General features: G+C 48.9%; 1 protein-coding gene across 1 annotated transcript in view; it reads left to right on the top strand.

Annotated features, from left to right (window-relative positions):
• The window catches only part of Ncf2 (neutrophil cytosolic factor 2), a 30,676-nt gene that overhangs the window by 5,650 nt on the left and 9,327 nt on the right, over positions 1–15,699 (top strand). The window contains exons 3-7 of the mRNA XM_021198328.1: positions 4,155–4,263; positions 8,397–8,531; positions 11,214–11,321; positions 12,878–12,937; positions 14,204–14,247. Of these exons, the coding sequence (XP_021053987.1) occupies positions 4,155–4,263; positions 8,397–8,531; positions 11,214–11,321; positions 12,878–12,937; positions 14,204–14,247 (456 nt within the window). The remainder of the gene's footprint in view (positions 1–4,154; positions 4,264–8,396; positions 8,532–11,213; positions 11,322–12,877; positions 12,938–14,203; positions 14,248–15,699) is intronic.

Consider the following 15,699-nt stretch of genomic DNA (forward strand, 5'->3'; position numbering starts at 1 on the left):
AAAAAAAAAAAAAAAAAAGACTTGCATTTTATTCTCACTCAGGTAACCGGCTACATCTTCAGAGAACCTTTGAAGGTCTATGAGCACTAATGGTTGCTCTTAGCAACAGCTGAGCACCCCACTTTACAGGCTGACCACACCCTCAGATCAAAGCCTTCCAAAGCGGCCCTTGGGGCCAGAGCTCACTCACCGAATACAGAGTTGGTCACTTTGTTCACTTGGCTGGCCAGTGGATCCCTGGGATCTGTTTGTCTCTGCATCCCCAGATCTGGGCTTATAGGTACATACTATCCAGCCTGGCTTTTTGGTTTTGTTTTTTTTGTTTTTGTTTTTTTTCCTTTTAAGATTATTTTATGTGTGAAAGGACCAGAGACAGCCCAGGACACACCAAGACCAAATTCTCAACACAAAGGAGATTTATTTGCCCCAGAGGGACAGAGGGCAGGGAATAAAAGACAAAGATAGGAGACAGAGGATAAGGGATAAGAAAAAAAGGAACAAGGGAAAGGGGGAAGGGATGTTTGCCCCAGAGGTACAAAGGACTACCTCTGAATAGAGAGGAGATGGATGTGGCCCATAGGCAAATGACACTTTATAAAGGTAAAGGGGAACCCCTGAGTTAGGGTGGGTTGCCTTGTTTTGGTTGGGCTTGTTAATTAGCCAAAAGGGGGGCCTTTGATAGCTGGACCTTGGTAGTCAGCCTCAGGAGGAGGAAGTGGCTAAATAAGGAAATAGACCTTGGGGCTAGCTTTAGGGATGTAAGGGAAGGGTTTTAGCAAGGGGAGAAAGGGAAAGGTCAAAGCTCATCTGCACACGTCCTCCCTCTGCACACGTCCTCCCTGTGTGCAAGTGAGTGTAACACGTGCATGTCTGAGGCCCATGGAGTCCAGAGCTTGCATCAGATCCCCTGGAACTGGGGTCATGGATGGGATGAGCCACCGTGTGAGTGCTTGGAATCAGGCCCCAGTCTTCAGCGAGAGCAGATACCCACTCTTAACCACTAAGCCTTCTCTCCAGCCACTGTGCTTGGCCTTTGTTATGTGAGTCCCTGAGATCTGACCTCAGGTCTCATGCTTGAGGAATAAAAGCTTTACCACTGAGCCACCTCCCCAGCTCCTCCTTTTCCTTTCTGTCCTTCCCTTTTCTTTTCACTAAGTCACTTGTCTGCTCCCCACATCTTCTCTGTAGCTGGGGCTGACCTTGATTTCTGGGTCCTCTTGCCTTTGCCTCCCGAGCCCCGGGATGCAGGGATGCACTATGCCTCGTTCTTTTGGAATTTTTTTTCTTTTTCTTTTTTTCTTTTGGAATTTTTTTAAACAACAAAAATCTTTACAGACCCATTGTCTTACATAGGGTTACATTGCTGTGAAGAAACACTATGACCAAAGCAACTATTTATTTTATGTGAGTACACTGTAGCTGTCTTCAGACACACCAGCAGAGGGTATCAGATCCCATTACAGATGGTTGTGAGCCACCATGTGGTTGCTGGGAATTGAACTCAGAACCTCTGGAAGCCAGTGCTCTTAACCTCTGAGCTACCGCTTCAGCCCTCAAGACAATATTTAATCCGGCTGGCTTATAGTTTCAGAGGTTTAGTCCATTATTGTCATGGTGAGAAGCATGGCAGAGTCCAGGCAAACATGATGCCGGAGAAGGAGAATTCTACATCTTGATCTGTAGGCAGCAGGAGGTGACTGAGCCACTGGGCGTGTCTTGAGCATATGAGACCTCAAGCCCCACCCCCACAGTGACACACTTCCTCTAACAAGCCCACACCTTCTAATAGTGATATTCTCTATGGATATGGCCTATGGGGGCCAATTCCATTCAAACTATCACACCCATATGTGTTGAATTAATTATGAGTATTAAATGAAGTAGACATATGTCTACTTCCAGGAAGGTATAGATTAAAAGGGGGAACTAAGTCATCAGGGCCTGTGACTGTGGGGTAAAGTTGGGCTAGTGCTCCGAGCAGATTGGAAGTGCACCTAGAGAGGTGAGTTGGTACTGAATGGGTTAGGCATGCCTTCCCATTGCACTGGGGCTTGTCTTAACAGGGTCATTCCTACCAAGGAGGGTCTGTCCCCTTGGCCACTTACTCACCTGGCTTCAGTGTTCCCTGTCTTAAATTCTAGCAGAAAAGTCAGAAGTGTTTTCCAAGCAGCAGATGGTAGCTCAAGATGACTCCCTCCCATCAAACTTCCCTGTTCTGACCTTGTCAACCCAAAGAAGGGAGCAGGGTGGGGGGCACTGTAAGTTATCATTCACACGATGAGCCTCCCGGATCTTCCAGCTGTAGAAATAAAAGCAGGGTGAGACCTTTCAGAATAGGGCGGAGCTGGTCTAGAAAGGGGAGGGGGCAAAGGCTTCTTCCTGCTGGGCTGAGAGGATTGGCCCTGTCTACCTGTAGGAATTTCATGGACAACATGCTGGGGGTGTGGCCTGTTTCGACTCCTCCCTCTCACTTATTCCAGACTGTGAGCTCTGGGACTCTAGACTGTGTGTATTGGTAGCAGAAGGCAAACAGCAGCTTCAGCAGTTACCAAGGAGACCCTGTGGGGTCGGCGACAGAAACGCCGAGGAAAAGTCCTCTGGAGCCAAGAGCCTGCCTGCCCTGGGGGTGTGGCTGTCTCTCGGCAGATGTCTTAGGAAGCCTCCAGATGGCANGGGGGGGGGGGGGCACTTGGAAGGGGGCCAGCCAGAAGGACTGGAACTGATCCTACTCAGACCTGTGCAGTGAGATGCAGCGCCATGTGTTAGAGCCGAGCCCCTTGCCATGGGCGCGGCTGAGGTCATAGCGCGGGGCGGGGGTGGGGTGGGGTGGGGGTGCTGAGGAGGGAAGCTGCAGCCAGGTGGGAGGGAGCAGCCAGGCAAATGATTCGTGCAAAGGCAAGGTTTAAAAATGGACATCAGGGCTGGTAGCGCTTGCCTAGCTTGCAAGAAGCAAGCTTATGGTCACTTGATCCCCCAGCATACACTGGGTACAATCCAGCATTCAAGAGGTAGAAGCAGAAGGACCAGAAGTTCAAGGTCATCCCAGGTTACACATTGAGTTTAACACCAGCCTTGGATACATCAGACCCTATTTCAAAATAACAATGTCAACAAATGGACATTAGAAGGGCCACCCCACCCACCAGCTTCTTCACACAAAACAAGCACTCTGGGTAGCTTGTCCTTTTTTTTTTTTTTTTTTTTTTTTTTTTTTTTTTGTTTTTGGTTTTTGGTTCTTTTTAGATTTACTATTATATATAAGTACACTGTTGCCTTTGCTGAGTCCCTACAGTGCCAGGTAGACTCAGGGCATCGCCACAGCTGAAAACCACCTGCTCAGCCAACTCTGCAGGGAGCAAGGCACGATTGTACCGTTAGTGCTGATGACACTTAAAGCGTCCCCTCTGAGATTGTCCCTGCTCCCAAACAGACTGTGGAACACAGTGGGAATTGTATCTGCTCAGAGAACAGGACACCTGCGCCTCCACCTGCCTTCTCCTTACTTCAGGGGACCAGACAGTCACACATAGCCTGTGCTTACAGACAAGGGTCCAGGAAGCCTACCTTCTCATTCTTTACGGGATGGCCTGAGATAACGTCTCCCTCTTCCCCAGAATGTGTGGAGGAGGCCACAGACCCCAAGCTGGACTCAACAGAAGACACAGCAGGCTCTAGGCAGGAAGATGACACCCACAGCTGTAGCTGTAACGGGGAACCCCGGGCAGCTGTGGCCAGGGAGATCTGTCCTTGAGCCTGGGTGGTGGGGACTGCTTTGACTCTGTCCTGAGACTCTTCCAGAGAGAAGCAGGGTGGTCCTGCTTGGAGCTCTCCAGTGAGGCCGAGAGCTGTGTTTGAAGGTCACTCAGGTCATCAGAAAGGTGGGAACTATGCATACAACACATAGAGAACAATAAACTTCATTGCTGTCATAGACCGAAGGTCCCCACAAGCTGTGCTGGTTAGCCCCAGTGTGCAAAAGTCATACCTAATCTGTAGAGTCTTTGAGCTCAGGGTTGGAGAAAAGGGAGGTCAAACAGAACAGGAGGGCTTCTTTTGGGATGGATGGGGAACGGAGAAACACAGAGACGTGGGTTCTGCATTTCCCTCTCCACGACCTGCATGGGACCAGCTCTCTTCTTCTCCTGCCCTCGCAGGTACGACCTTGCTATCAAAGACCTTAAAGAGGCCCTGACGCAGCTTCGTGGGAACCAGCTGATAGACTACAAGATCCTGGGGCTGCAGTTCAAGCTGTTTGCCTGTGAGGTGAGGAGGGCAGGGGTGACACAGTGGTCTATCAGTTCTGGCAGCGGCTGGCCCGAGTCACGTGACCTCTGTGCCTCGAGCCGCGCGCAGGCTGTCTGCTAAGAAAAACCGCTGAGACGCTTGGAGGTGAAAAAGTGTTTTCCTGGCATGCGTGAGGCCCAGGATCTGACACCAGCATTGACAAAGGGAGGAAAGAAAGGGAGAGGGGAGGGAGATTTGATGATTTCGTGCTCCTTATAGAGTCATTAGAAACCTGAGAGGGAACTTTTTTTTTTTTTTTTTTTTTTTTTTTTTTATTTTTTGACTCAAAAGCCAATGCAATAATAAGCTCATTGTGTTCTTTGAAGGGAGACCAGACAGGAGTGCGTGCTGGCCTGGGCGAGTAGTCACAGAAATTTGCATATTTACTCGGCGATTTGCATATCTTACTCAACAATTTGCATGGTTTACTTGGCTATTCAAGTCGGCAAGCTATTTGCTCAGTATTACTCTGCCCTGTTCAAAATCATGGGTTCTCCATCTGCGAGGAACCTGCTGTAACCCACCTGGGTACCTGGTTAACACTGGAAGAGAGAGACTGGGCCCTTTGGTACAGGTCTGTGGAAGAAACGAAGTACACAGTGAGGTGAAGTTCTCCAAACAAGGACAACTTCTTCCCTGTTACTAAAATGGACAGTCATGGTTGGCTTTGACTTGTGAGTTTATGAACTTTTCTTCCACAAATACCTTCCCTATCAAACTTCCAAACATACACTGCCAGCTTTAAAAACAAAAAAACCTCTGGAAATGTTGTTGACCTTTATTTAGAAGCATGCTGAGCAAATGTCTTCTTTTGCTTCGGTTTCTCAGGCACAAGAAGTGAAGCATTCCCAGGGTTGCTTGGAGATGCAAGTAAAAATAGATTCTCTCTCTGCCTGAGTCCCTGGGGATGCTTAGCCGGTCCTGCTCTGTAGCAGGCACACAGCTACGCCACTGCTCACAAGGGAAGACGTGCCTTTGCTTTGGGAATTGGCCGGCCTGAGGCTGGCTCCCTGAGGACAGGGGTTACGGCCCTCCATAAGTTGGACAAACACTTCGAAACAGGGCCTGCCCTGTGCCTGGTGGGATTTTTGGCTCCATCTCTGGCCTCTCCCCTCTAGACAGCCAGGAGATTCCCACCTCGCCTTGCCATGGTCAAAATGGTCCCCAAACATTGCCACTCACCCTGCCGAGGGCCTTTTGTCACTTACAGGTATGAAGGGGGTGAGCAGGCAGCGCTAGACAAGGAAGTGGGCCTTGTGGTACCAAACAAGTCCTTCACGGGAGGACATCTTCCCTGTTGTTAGGGTCAAAATGACCCAGGGATCAGGAAACTAGTCATTTCTCTACTTAAGCCATTCTGTGGAGGAGTCCTGAGGTCCTTCTAGTCAAAAAAAGTGGTTATGGGGAAAGGCCGTAAGAGAAGATAACTGAGAAAGAAAATAAGAAAGTTTTAAAGCTTGTTGTGGTCTCTTTTCTGTCACCTGTTGTAAATAGTAACGGGCAGACATGTTTGTGCTGCATTGCTTCTCAACTTATGATGACAGGTTCTGTCCATATATGAGCCACATCCTCAGTGGCCCCTCAATAAGGAAGAAGTTATTATAAATCAAAAATGTGTTTGACACACCTACCCCACATGCATCATTGTTTTCTGACACAGCACAGCAGTGTGTTGTACCAGACACGGGGGCCCTTGTGTTCACAGACAAGCACTAGGGAAACCCGGAATGTTAAACACAAGGTGTTGTTCCTTCAAAGGCAGGAATGTCTAACCCACTATCAACCCTGAAGGCTGGGGCGGATGTGGTTAACAGCCAGCCAGGTGACCTTTGTGCTGGGTAGCCCAGACCACACTTGGTTTTCCACCATAAGCTTGTTTTTCTCAGCCAATCTTTAGAACCCATCTTTTGTTTGTTTCTTTCTTTCTTTCTTTTGTTTTGTGACAGATTTTTTTTTTCCTGTGTAACCCTGGCTATCCTGGAACTCACCCTGTAGACCAGGCTAGCCTTGAACTCAGAAATTCACTGCCCCTGCCTCCCAAGTGCTGGATTAAAGGCGTGCACTACCACCCTACTTGCTCATCTTTATGAAAGATGTCGAATGTCCTTTAGAGAGTTCCTATGTAGTCACCCCCAATCTTTACTTAGCTTACTTTATGTTTTATTGTGCAACAGGACCAAGTTTCCACCAAACTGTGCTGTGTTTAAATATGCCTGAAATAAACTACTCAGGGTCAGACTCTCAAAGTTTGCACCAACACTGGCTACTCAGTCGTGCCGAACTAAACTGCCTTCTTATCACCAGTGGGTTTTTATTCTGCTGGTCGGGTGGTGGCAGAGACACCTCCTGCCACACCAACCTTCTCGCCTCCTACAGTGGGCCACTTGCTTCCCTTTGTGCTTGCATGCAGGGTAGGGGGCAAGGCTTTACAACACCAACCAAATTGCAAGAGGGTTTTGCAGTGTGTCAATAGTGTGGGAAAAGGTCAAAATTAAAACTCCGGAAGTCCTCTTTCTACTGAATGTATTTTTCTTTTGTACTATAGTTAGGTTTAAAAAAAAAAATCTTGATTCCAGATCCTGAGTCCTTGGGCCTGATGAGATGGCTCAGTGTGTTGGAGATGTTTGCGGCTAAGGCCGATGACCTTAGTTCAAACCCTTGGACCCACCCAGTAGAAGGAAAGGACTGACTCCTACAAGTTGGCTTCTGACCTCTACACATATGCTATGACTCACACACCCAATAAATAAATGTGAAAAACCTCCTTAGTTCAACCACTCTAAGCCAGTGATGACCTGTGCAGGAGGTAGCAGCTCATCTGTCCTCAGAGCTGACTGTGAATGGAAAGCCAGAGCTTAGTTCTGGGGTTGATCCTGGCTACCAGCGCCAGCACCAGCACCAGCTATTACCACCATGGAAATGCCATTCCCATCACCCAGGTGTGTCTAGCATGGTAGAATTGTTTGTAGGCAAGGAGCCTTCAGTCTTTGCTACAGAGCAGCCCTGTGGAACTGCCTAATGTTCTTTCATCTTATTAATATGTACAAAAGTTTAGTTGGTTCTTGTGCATGTTGTGCAGCATTATAATAAAGCAGACACTGAGGAACCTGCAATTCAACTCAAGGCCTGGGAAGTTCTACCATTCTCTTCCCTGATGCCACTAAAGTGTTTCCCTGGGCCCCGTGTATGCTAACTCTCTTTCCACCTTGTACTGGCTGGGTTTGTATCAACTTGACACAGGCTGGGGTTATCACAGAGAAAGGAGGTTCAGTTGGGGAAATGCCTCCATAAGATCCAGCTGTGGGGCATTTTCTCAATTAGTGATCAAGGGGGTAGGACCCCTTGTAGGTGGTACAATCCCTGGGCTAGTAGTCTCGGTTCAAGCTGAGCAAGCCAGGGGAAGCAAGCCAGTAAGTAAAATCCCTCCATGGCCTCTGCATCAGCTCCTGCTTCCTGACCTGCTTAAGTTCCAGTCCTGACTTCCTGTGGTGATGAACAGCAGTGTGGAAGTGTAAGCTGAATAAACCCTTTCCTCCCCAACTTGCTTCTTGGTCATGATGCTTGTGCAGGAATGGAAACCCTGTCTAAGACACAACTCCCTTTGACTTTGACCATGGAGTTATTTTATGCACGCTGCTATGTCACCGTCGAGCTATTCATGGCATCCCAGCCAGGGTCTGTTGGCTCAGAAAAATGCATCTGGAACCTTTTTCCACCCCGTTGGGCCTAGGACTCAGCCCAGGTTCAATGGCAAGAGCAGGAATTCAAGATCACACACTCATTTTCCTCCCCAGCTCTGTCTCTGCCTCCCCAGGGGGCCCCAGGAAAGCTCTTCTTTTCTATATTAGAGTAACACACTAGCTCTTGTCCCCTCCTGACCTACTTGGTTGTCGAAGGATGCACTTGATACTGGCTTTAGGCATGATGACGTGTTTTCTTAACACCGCTATGTCTGATCTAACTCAGTAGTTAGAATAACTGTTGACTATCCCCTCAATCCTGGGGAAGGGAACTATGTCACCAGTCAGCATTCCCTGTGTGTACATGTGAACCCTTCCCTGGTGTCTGGTTTGGGAGCAGATTCAAGATTTGTGTGGCCTCTGCTCTTCCAGGTGTTGTATAATATCGCTCTCATGCATGCCAAGAAAGAGGAATGGAAGAAAGCAGAAGAACAGTTGGCACTGGCGACCAACATGAAGTCCGAGCCCAGGCATTCCAAGATCGACAAAGCCATGGAGAACATCTGGGTGAGTGTGGTGGGGACCAGGTTCCTTGGAGCCCACTTGTTTCCCAGGACACCATGATGGGGAACATTTTCTTCATTGGTTCTGGTCAACAAATGCTCTTTCAACATCTGCCATCAATGTATTGGAGCTAAGAAGCCACACCCTAGAAAATGGAACAGTACAGGCCCTGGATCTCTTATAGTAGAGCCCTGGGTAATATTTGCAGTTTCTTGGGGATGTGCAGCCTCCAAGCACTGTGAAGACAGAGTCTGTTTGCTTGCCCAGAGACCTGGCTGTCTGGCACAGGGCCAGGTTCAACGGGGTTCCCACAAAAATGTTCCAGTTCTACCAAGGAATTGTGAAGATGATTACTCATAGTTTGATTTCACTTAAAATTATGTGACTATGTGTGAGAATGTGCACATGTGGGTAGGTAGCCATAGCATCCAGAAGGGTGACAGATCCTCTGGAACTGGAGTTACAGGCAGTAACAGTTGAAAGCTGTCTGATGTGGATGCCAAGAACCAAACTCTGGTCCTCTGGAAGAACAGAAAGTGCTCTTAACTTCTGAGTCACCTTCCAGTCCCCCAAAGTTAGTTGTTTTTTTGTTTTTTTAATTTTGTTTTATTTTTCTCTGGTTTTTCGAGACAGAGTTTCTCTGTTTAGCCCTGGCTGTGCTGGAACTCACTCTGTAGACCAGGCTGGCCTCGAACTCAGAAATTCGCCTGCCTCTGCCTCCCAAGTGCCGGGATTAAAGGCATGTACCACCATGCCTGACCCAAAGTTAGTTTTAAATAATCTGTATTTAAAAACCAAGAAGAGGGCTCAAGATTTTGTATGTCTGTATACATGAATAATACTTGTTCCCAAGAGAGTACTGTCGAAACCCTTGCTTGGCTCTTGATTGTGTCCTCTATGCTGGGACAGAAATTCAGGATACCACAGAGAATGGAAAAGAGTCAGTGCTCTAGAAAAAGAGAGTGTTGGGTAAATAATACCAATATAAGGTGAGGTTAAAGCCAACCGCTTCCAGTAGGCAACCAAGAGCATTGAAAATAGTCTGTATTGGTCTTTTTTTTGGGGGGGGGGGAGCATCTCCTGGCTACTCCTGTCTGATGGCTCAAGGAGAACTATCCCACACATGGCGCTGAGCTTCTGGGATGAGCATCATCCTCTGTGCAGGGTAGCTACAACAAGACCACACTGCTTAAGGCAGCACACACACTGGCCACAGGACGTGGAGAAATCATGTTGGTACTGATCAAGAAGCTTCCTCCAGGCCGGCTAGCTCTGAGGGTACTAGAAGATTCTATGCTGGCGGCTGGGAGAAAAGTCTTACTCAGCTGGGAGCCTGGTGAACTGAAGTGAAGATCAGGGTTGTCGGATCTGTCCAGGGGTGCAATAGTGGTGTGAGTGCTCCGAGGTTAACCAACTGCTTCATGATCAGATTTAAGGCCCCCTGCATAGGAGGAAACACATGCCGGGACGGCAGAACTGAGCATGGACCCATCACTGGGGAGCTCACAGGTCCCAAAGGTAAACCTACTACTATCACTTGGCTAAAAGAGCACAGTATCAACTACCCTCTAAACCTGTCTCTCTGTACCTGTAGATTGCCACAGCCTCTGTCCTCATCACACAAGTTTCTTTGTGCAGTGGAGCAGTGGATGGTGATTAACCTAGAAACCCACAATTTATCGAAGGGCAGAGAATCAATGGCCAAGTAGTGCTCAGATGCAAATGGGACATCTGTGTCACATCCAATCGCCAAGGCTCAGGGCCATGGCAGATGAGGGGGACAGAAAAACTGTAAGAGCCAGAGGTCACAGAGGACCAGAAGAAAACAGTATCTTGTAGACACGTCAGGACTAACTCAAAGCATCTGTGGTTGCCTGTAGAGGATCAAGCCAGTCAACCTTCTAGCCTGGAGCAGAAAGGGGTTCATGAGCCATCCCTAAGTGAAGAGCTATGGACAGCTGGTGGCTTCTAGGGGAAGGAGAGCCAGTCTTCTTAAAGGGGTGTGGCTCCTGATAGGTCAACCATACTCCAGTGGATAGCCACATACAGAAGAATATAAATAACACAAACTGGAGTTAAGGTGTTATTTAAAATAAAAAGGCTGGATCCTGTGGGTGGCACACACCTTTAGTTCCAGCACTCCAGAGGTAGTGACAGACAGATCTCTGTGAATTCCAGGCCAGCCTGGTTGACATCGTGAGTTCCAAACCAGCTAAGGCTACGCAGTTAAGACCCGGTTTCAAATAGATAAACAAAGGACACAAAGTTATGGAGATTAAGGAGGTGAAGCTAGAATTGGTAGGAGTTAAGAGGAGGAGTTACCTGAATATGATCAAAAAATTGAAATTCTCAAAAAAAAATTAACCCAACTACTCCCGCCTAGCCCTCTCAAATAACAAGCCGCTATGGTGGGAAAGGGCTCTTCTCTTGAGATATTTTCCAGATATCTGAAAAGGAAAGCAGGAATGTTTTTATCACTCCCATTCTCAGACAAGGAGACACAGTCCTGAGAGATACAAAGATGTTTTAGCCAACCAATCACAAATTCCACAATGGCTGAACCACCAAGGTTGTCCTAGCACACGCACACTCTATGATGATGCTCACATGAGCTCACCTAACAGCGTATTGCTCAGAATGAACTCAGTACTGCCGAGTGACCTGTGACAGACCATTCTCTTACAGAAGCAGAAGCTGTTCGAGCCCGTGGTGATCCCCGTGGGTCGGCTATTCCGTCCAAACGAGAGGCAGGTGGCTCAGCTGGCCAAAAAGGACTATCTGGGCAAGGCTACGGTAGGTGGGTAGGTGGGCTGTCCATCTTCCCACTTCTCCTGTGTCCTGGATTGCATGGCGCCTGGCGGGAGGGCTCCAGAAAGACACGCCCGTATGCCAAGAAGACATGCCCCCTCTCCCCACCCTGCAGCATTCAGGGATGGCAGCGAGGATCTTGCTGACACTAAGGAATGAACACTTCTAGTTTCTTTTCTCCAGCTTCTTCCATCACCCTGACTCTCACTCACTCCTGAGGTTTCTACTGGGATCCTGAGTCTTGGGACAGAGGCGAAGGAAAAAGGACATAGTGGGGGCTCGCTGACAGTCGGGAGAGCTATGGAGGAGGGCCAGCAGGGGATGCCCTTGGCTCAATGCCCTTGCAATATACTGCTGAGGATCCTGGGGAGTCCCTCCCATTTCCTCAGCCCTATGCCCAGAAGCCGTCTTTAGCTGCATTTCTTCTACACACAGGTCTTAAGTTCTTTCAGACCTGACTTGAGGTGAGGCCGTAGGACCTTATCTGATCTGCATTTGGCTTTGACAGTTTGGACATCTGGGTAGCTGGACCCAGCAGAATCACAGAGACTAGTAAACATACCCCACAATGAGACATCGATACATGAATGGATATATGTAGTGTGACATGGGGTGGGGTCTGCTTTCCCACAAGAAGGATAAAGTAATAATGCATACTACAACACGGATAGACATGTATGTTGGCCAGAAGAAACACAAATACCATGGCCGAGCTATCTCTAGCTAGCTCTGTTGTTAAAGTACTGGCTGTGTAATCATGAGGACTGGATTCCAGATCCCTAGGACCTGCGTAATCGCCAGGTAGCCATGGCAACTCCAGAGTCAGAAGGTGGAGACAGGGGATCCTCAAACCAGTGAGACTACCCATAATAGTTAGCTTGGAGTTTGACTGAGAGAACCTGCTTCACTGAATTAGGCAGAAGAGCAACTGAGAATGATACTTAGATTAACCTGCAACCTCTACTTGCATGGTCAGACACACAGGAATGTGCCCCCAGGCATAACACACACACACACACACATACACACACACACACACTACAGACACACACACACACTACAGACACATGCACACGTTCCATGGAAAATAGGAAAAAAGGCACATGCTATATAATTCTATTTATATAAAGTCTTTACAAACTTGTGTTGCCAGGCTAGGAGAGGAGATTGTCATCTTCTTAGTAGCTCCAACATTTTCTTTTGTGGGGTGATTAAAATGTCTTGGCACCAGATAACATTTAACATTGCAAAGTACTGTGGGTATATGAGATACCACAGAATTTTCCACTTAAATTGGTTAATTTGATGATTTGATGTTACATGAATGCCAGCGGTTTTTCATATTGTTTGTTTGTTTAACTGAAAGAGGGGGTGAGAGTTCTAATTCAGAAGAGGTGCCTTACCTCCCATCTCCCCCCAAAAGCTACAGGAGTGACAATGGCTCTGTGGTTTGAGGAAGGAGGAGGTCTTTCGGAAAGACACAGACAACGGGGCAAGCGGAGCCTGGCGGCAGTGCCCTCACCCTCTCTTTACTGTTTCAGGTTGTAGCATCTGTGGTTCACCAAGACAACTTTTCTGGCTTCGCCCCTCTGCAGCCACAGGTGAGACTGTGTATCTGGGAAGTAGACCCCGATAAGAGGAGCTGGCCTGACAAACTGATCACAAGGGTTCAGCTGCCTTTCAGCATAGCTGAGTCTCCGACCCCTACTCTCAGTCCCAGTTTACATGGCTGGTTGGGCGCCGGCCCTGTCAGCTCTGTCTCCCGTCCTCTACCACTGGTTCACTGACTCTTCTGAATCCCAGTCCACTCCTTATGAGTCCTAAGAGATCCGCTGATCACCTCATGAGAGCTTGAGCAGCCCCTGCACTCAGGAAGTTTTATACTAAGCCTTTCCATGGGTTCAGGCGTGTGGGTTGCGGGGGGATGGGGTGCCAGGGCTTGGAGCCTGGGGGCGTTGCCTCTCTCTTGGCTCTGTCCATGCTCCTGTACAAGAGAGTCCTTTGGCAACACAAGGCAGACTGCCAGTCCAAGCTGGACTCAGAGAGGTGGCCCCTGATGGCATGTGGCAGTCGGTTCAGAGACAGAGACAAAGCTTGTAACAGGAAGACAGTGAAACAGGTTAAGGAGACCCCAAACCTGGTTGCATAACAGGGTGACAGGGTGACGGGTAAGAAGAGTGATGAGCACTAGCAAAGGAAAGGACCTTGGACCTCGTCACCTTCTTGCCATCTGTATAAACAATCTCTGGGGTAGCACTGATCTTCACCCCAAATATGGGGCAAGAAGATTGCCGCCTGACCATAATGTGACCTGTGCTTGGGCTGTGGGGACAGGATGAGCACAGGGGCAGAAAGAGGGCCAACATCTAGATTCCAAGTCTCCTTTTGGCATTAAAGTTGGAGAAAGGCTGGCTGCGGTCCCAGGCTCAGCCCAGCTAAAGGACAAGGAAGGAAATCTCACACGTTGGACTCTATGACATTCAGTGTAGAACAGGGAATATATACATTAAAGGGAGACTCTCGTCTGGCCAGAGGATGCTGAGTTGATTTTAAATATCCAGAAATGTCACATATTAGGGCGAACATTAATTGTAGACCAGCGCTTTTGGAAAATACTGGGGAAGGGTTGAGTTGAGGCTCGAGGCCAACAAAACCTTCTCCAGACACCAGCTCTGGGGCATGTAGCAGCTACACTGGCGAGGCCCGGGGCCCAGATGGGTGGCAGGCTTTGGGTTTGCTGAATTGTGCCCCAGAGATCACCCGGAGCAGTGTTCCAACTTACCACTAACAGTCTGTTCTCTCCTCCCCCCTCCCCCACTCTTTCTCTGGCCATCCTCCCTTCTTCATTTTTCCTGAATGTTCCACAGTCAGCAGAGCCTCCGCCCAGACCCAAAACCCCAGAAATCTTCAGGTAAGTTAGGTTTAGGTCTGCATGCGGAATAGCCACACTCTACGTCTGACTTGACGGCAGTAAGGATGTGGGGGTCGGGAGGCTTCTCCTGCCTAAGGTTAGACCCAAATGATGAGGTTGGGATGGGGTCATGCCGCGGAGACCACTAGCAGCAACCTGGTGTCCCAGTGGGCGTGGCCACTTTACAATGGGAGGTCACCGCCATGAAGCCCAGGTCAGAGGTGAGAGGTCAGTTTTGTACTGTCTACAACCCCCCAACCCCCCTGAAGCTCTCTAGATTCCACAAGCTATCACAGAGTCTCCTTCCTATGTGGGCGCTGTCACTCACCATTGACCGTGTTTTTCTGAAGAAGGGGAAAGACTCAAGAAAAGGAAGTCGCTCAGTAAACCGAGAAGCAGAGCGGCCTAATCTCAACTAAAAAAAAAAAATCCTTCCACCGGGCATGGTGGCACTNGGAGGCAGAGGCAGGCGGGTTTCTGAGGCCAGCCTGGTCTACAGAGTGAGCTCCAGGACAGCCAGGACTGCACAGAGAAACCCTGTCTCAAAAGACCAAAAAACCCAAAACCAAACAAACAAAAACAAAAACAAACAAAAAAAATCCTTCTAAGGAACAAAGCAAGCCTTCTTCCCGCTCCAATAAAGGGGTTCAGGAAAAGTGGTGTGGGGGTGGGGGGTGGTGATCCCAAAGAGAAGGGCTTGAAGGAGCTCATTCCCCAATTCTCTAAGCTGAAGAGGCTGCATCCCCCACGTCAGGCAGGGACTTTGCAAGCGAGAGCAGGGCTGAGCAGAACGAACATCTCACACATGGGTAGTTTCGAAGGCAGCTTCCCTCACACACCGAGACGGCGTGGATGGAGACTCTCCCGGAGTGGAGGGGTAATGGGGCCTTGAGGGGTCAATGAAGGGGAAAGGACATGGCTAACATAAAGCAAAGGTGCTGTCTCCATCCCCTCCCCACAAGGCTGTCTGAGGTGGTCTCTCCCCTGGTGTTCACTGCCTTCCGCCTATGTTACTCCCCTGCCCATACTTCCTGTTTGTGGAAGACAAGACCTGGGAACTGACTCCCTCCTTAGGGGAGAAAAGAGGATAAGGGTTGAGGCCAGCCTCAGGTACATGGTGGGTAGGGAGGTTAGAGGCCAGCTAGAGCCAAATAATCCTCCTTGTCTGAAAAACAAGCAAAGAAGCAACTCTAAGAAGTTTTAAATTGCTTTCCATTCTGAGCAGCATCAGACAATCCCACCCACCTGGGATCCTCAGGGATCTCTAGCCTCGCTGTGTGCCACCTGCCGGCTGGCCACTCAGTGATCAGCCAGGAGAGTTCAAAAGGAAGGTTAAAGAAAGGGAAGGACAGCCTGGCGTGGTGGCGCACGCCTTTAATCCCAGCACTCAGGAGGCAGAGGCAGGCGGATTTCTGAGTTCGAGGCCAGCCTGGTCTACAAAGTGAGTTCCAG

The sequence above is a fragment of the Mus pahari genome, chromosome 5 (assembly GCF_900095145.1).
Source record: "Mus pahari chromosome 5, PAHARI_EIJ_v1.1, whole genome shotgun sequence".
Classification (NCBI taxonomy): domain Eukaryota; kingdom Metazoa; phylum Chordata; class Mammalia; order Rodentia; family Muridae; genus Mus; species Mus pahari.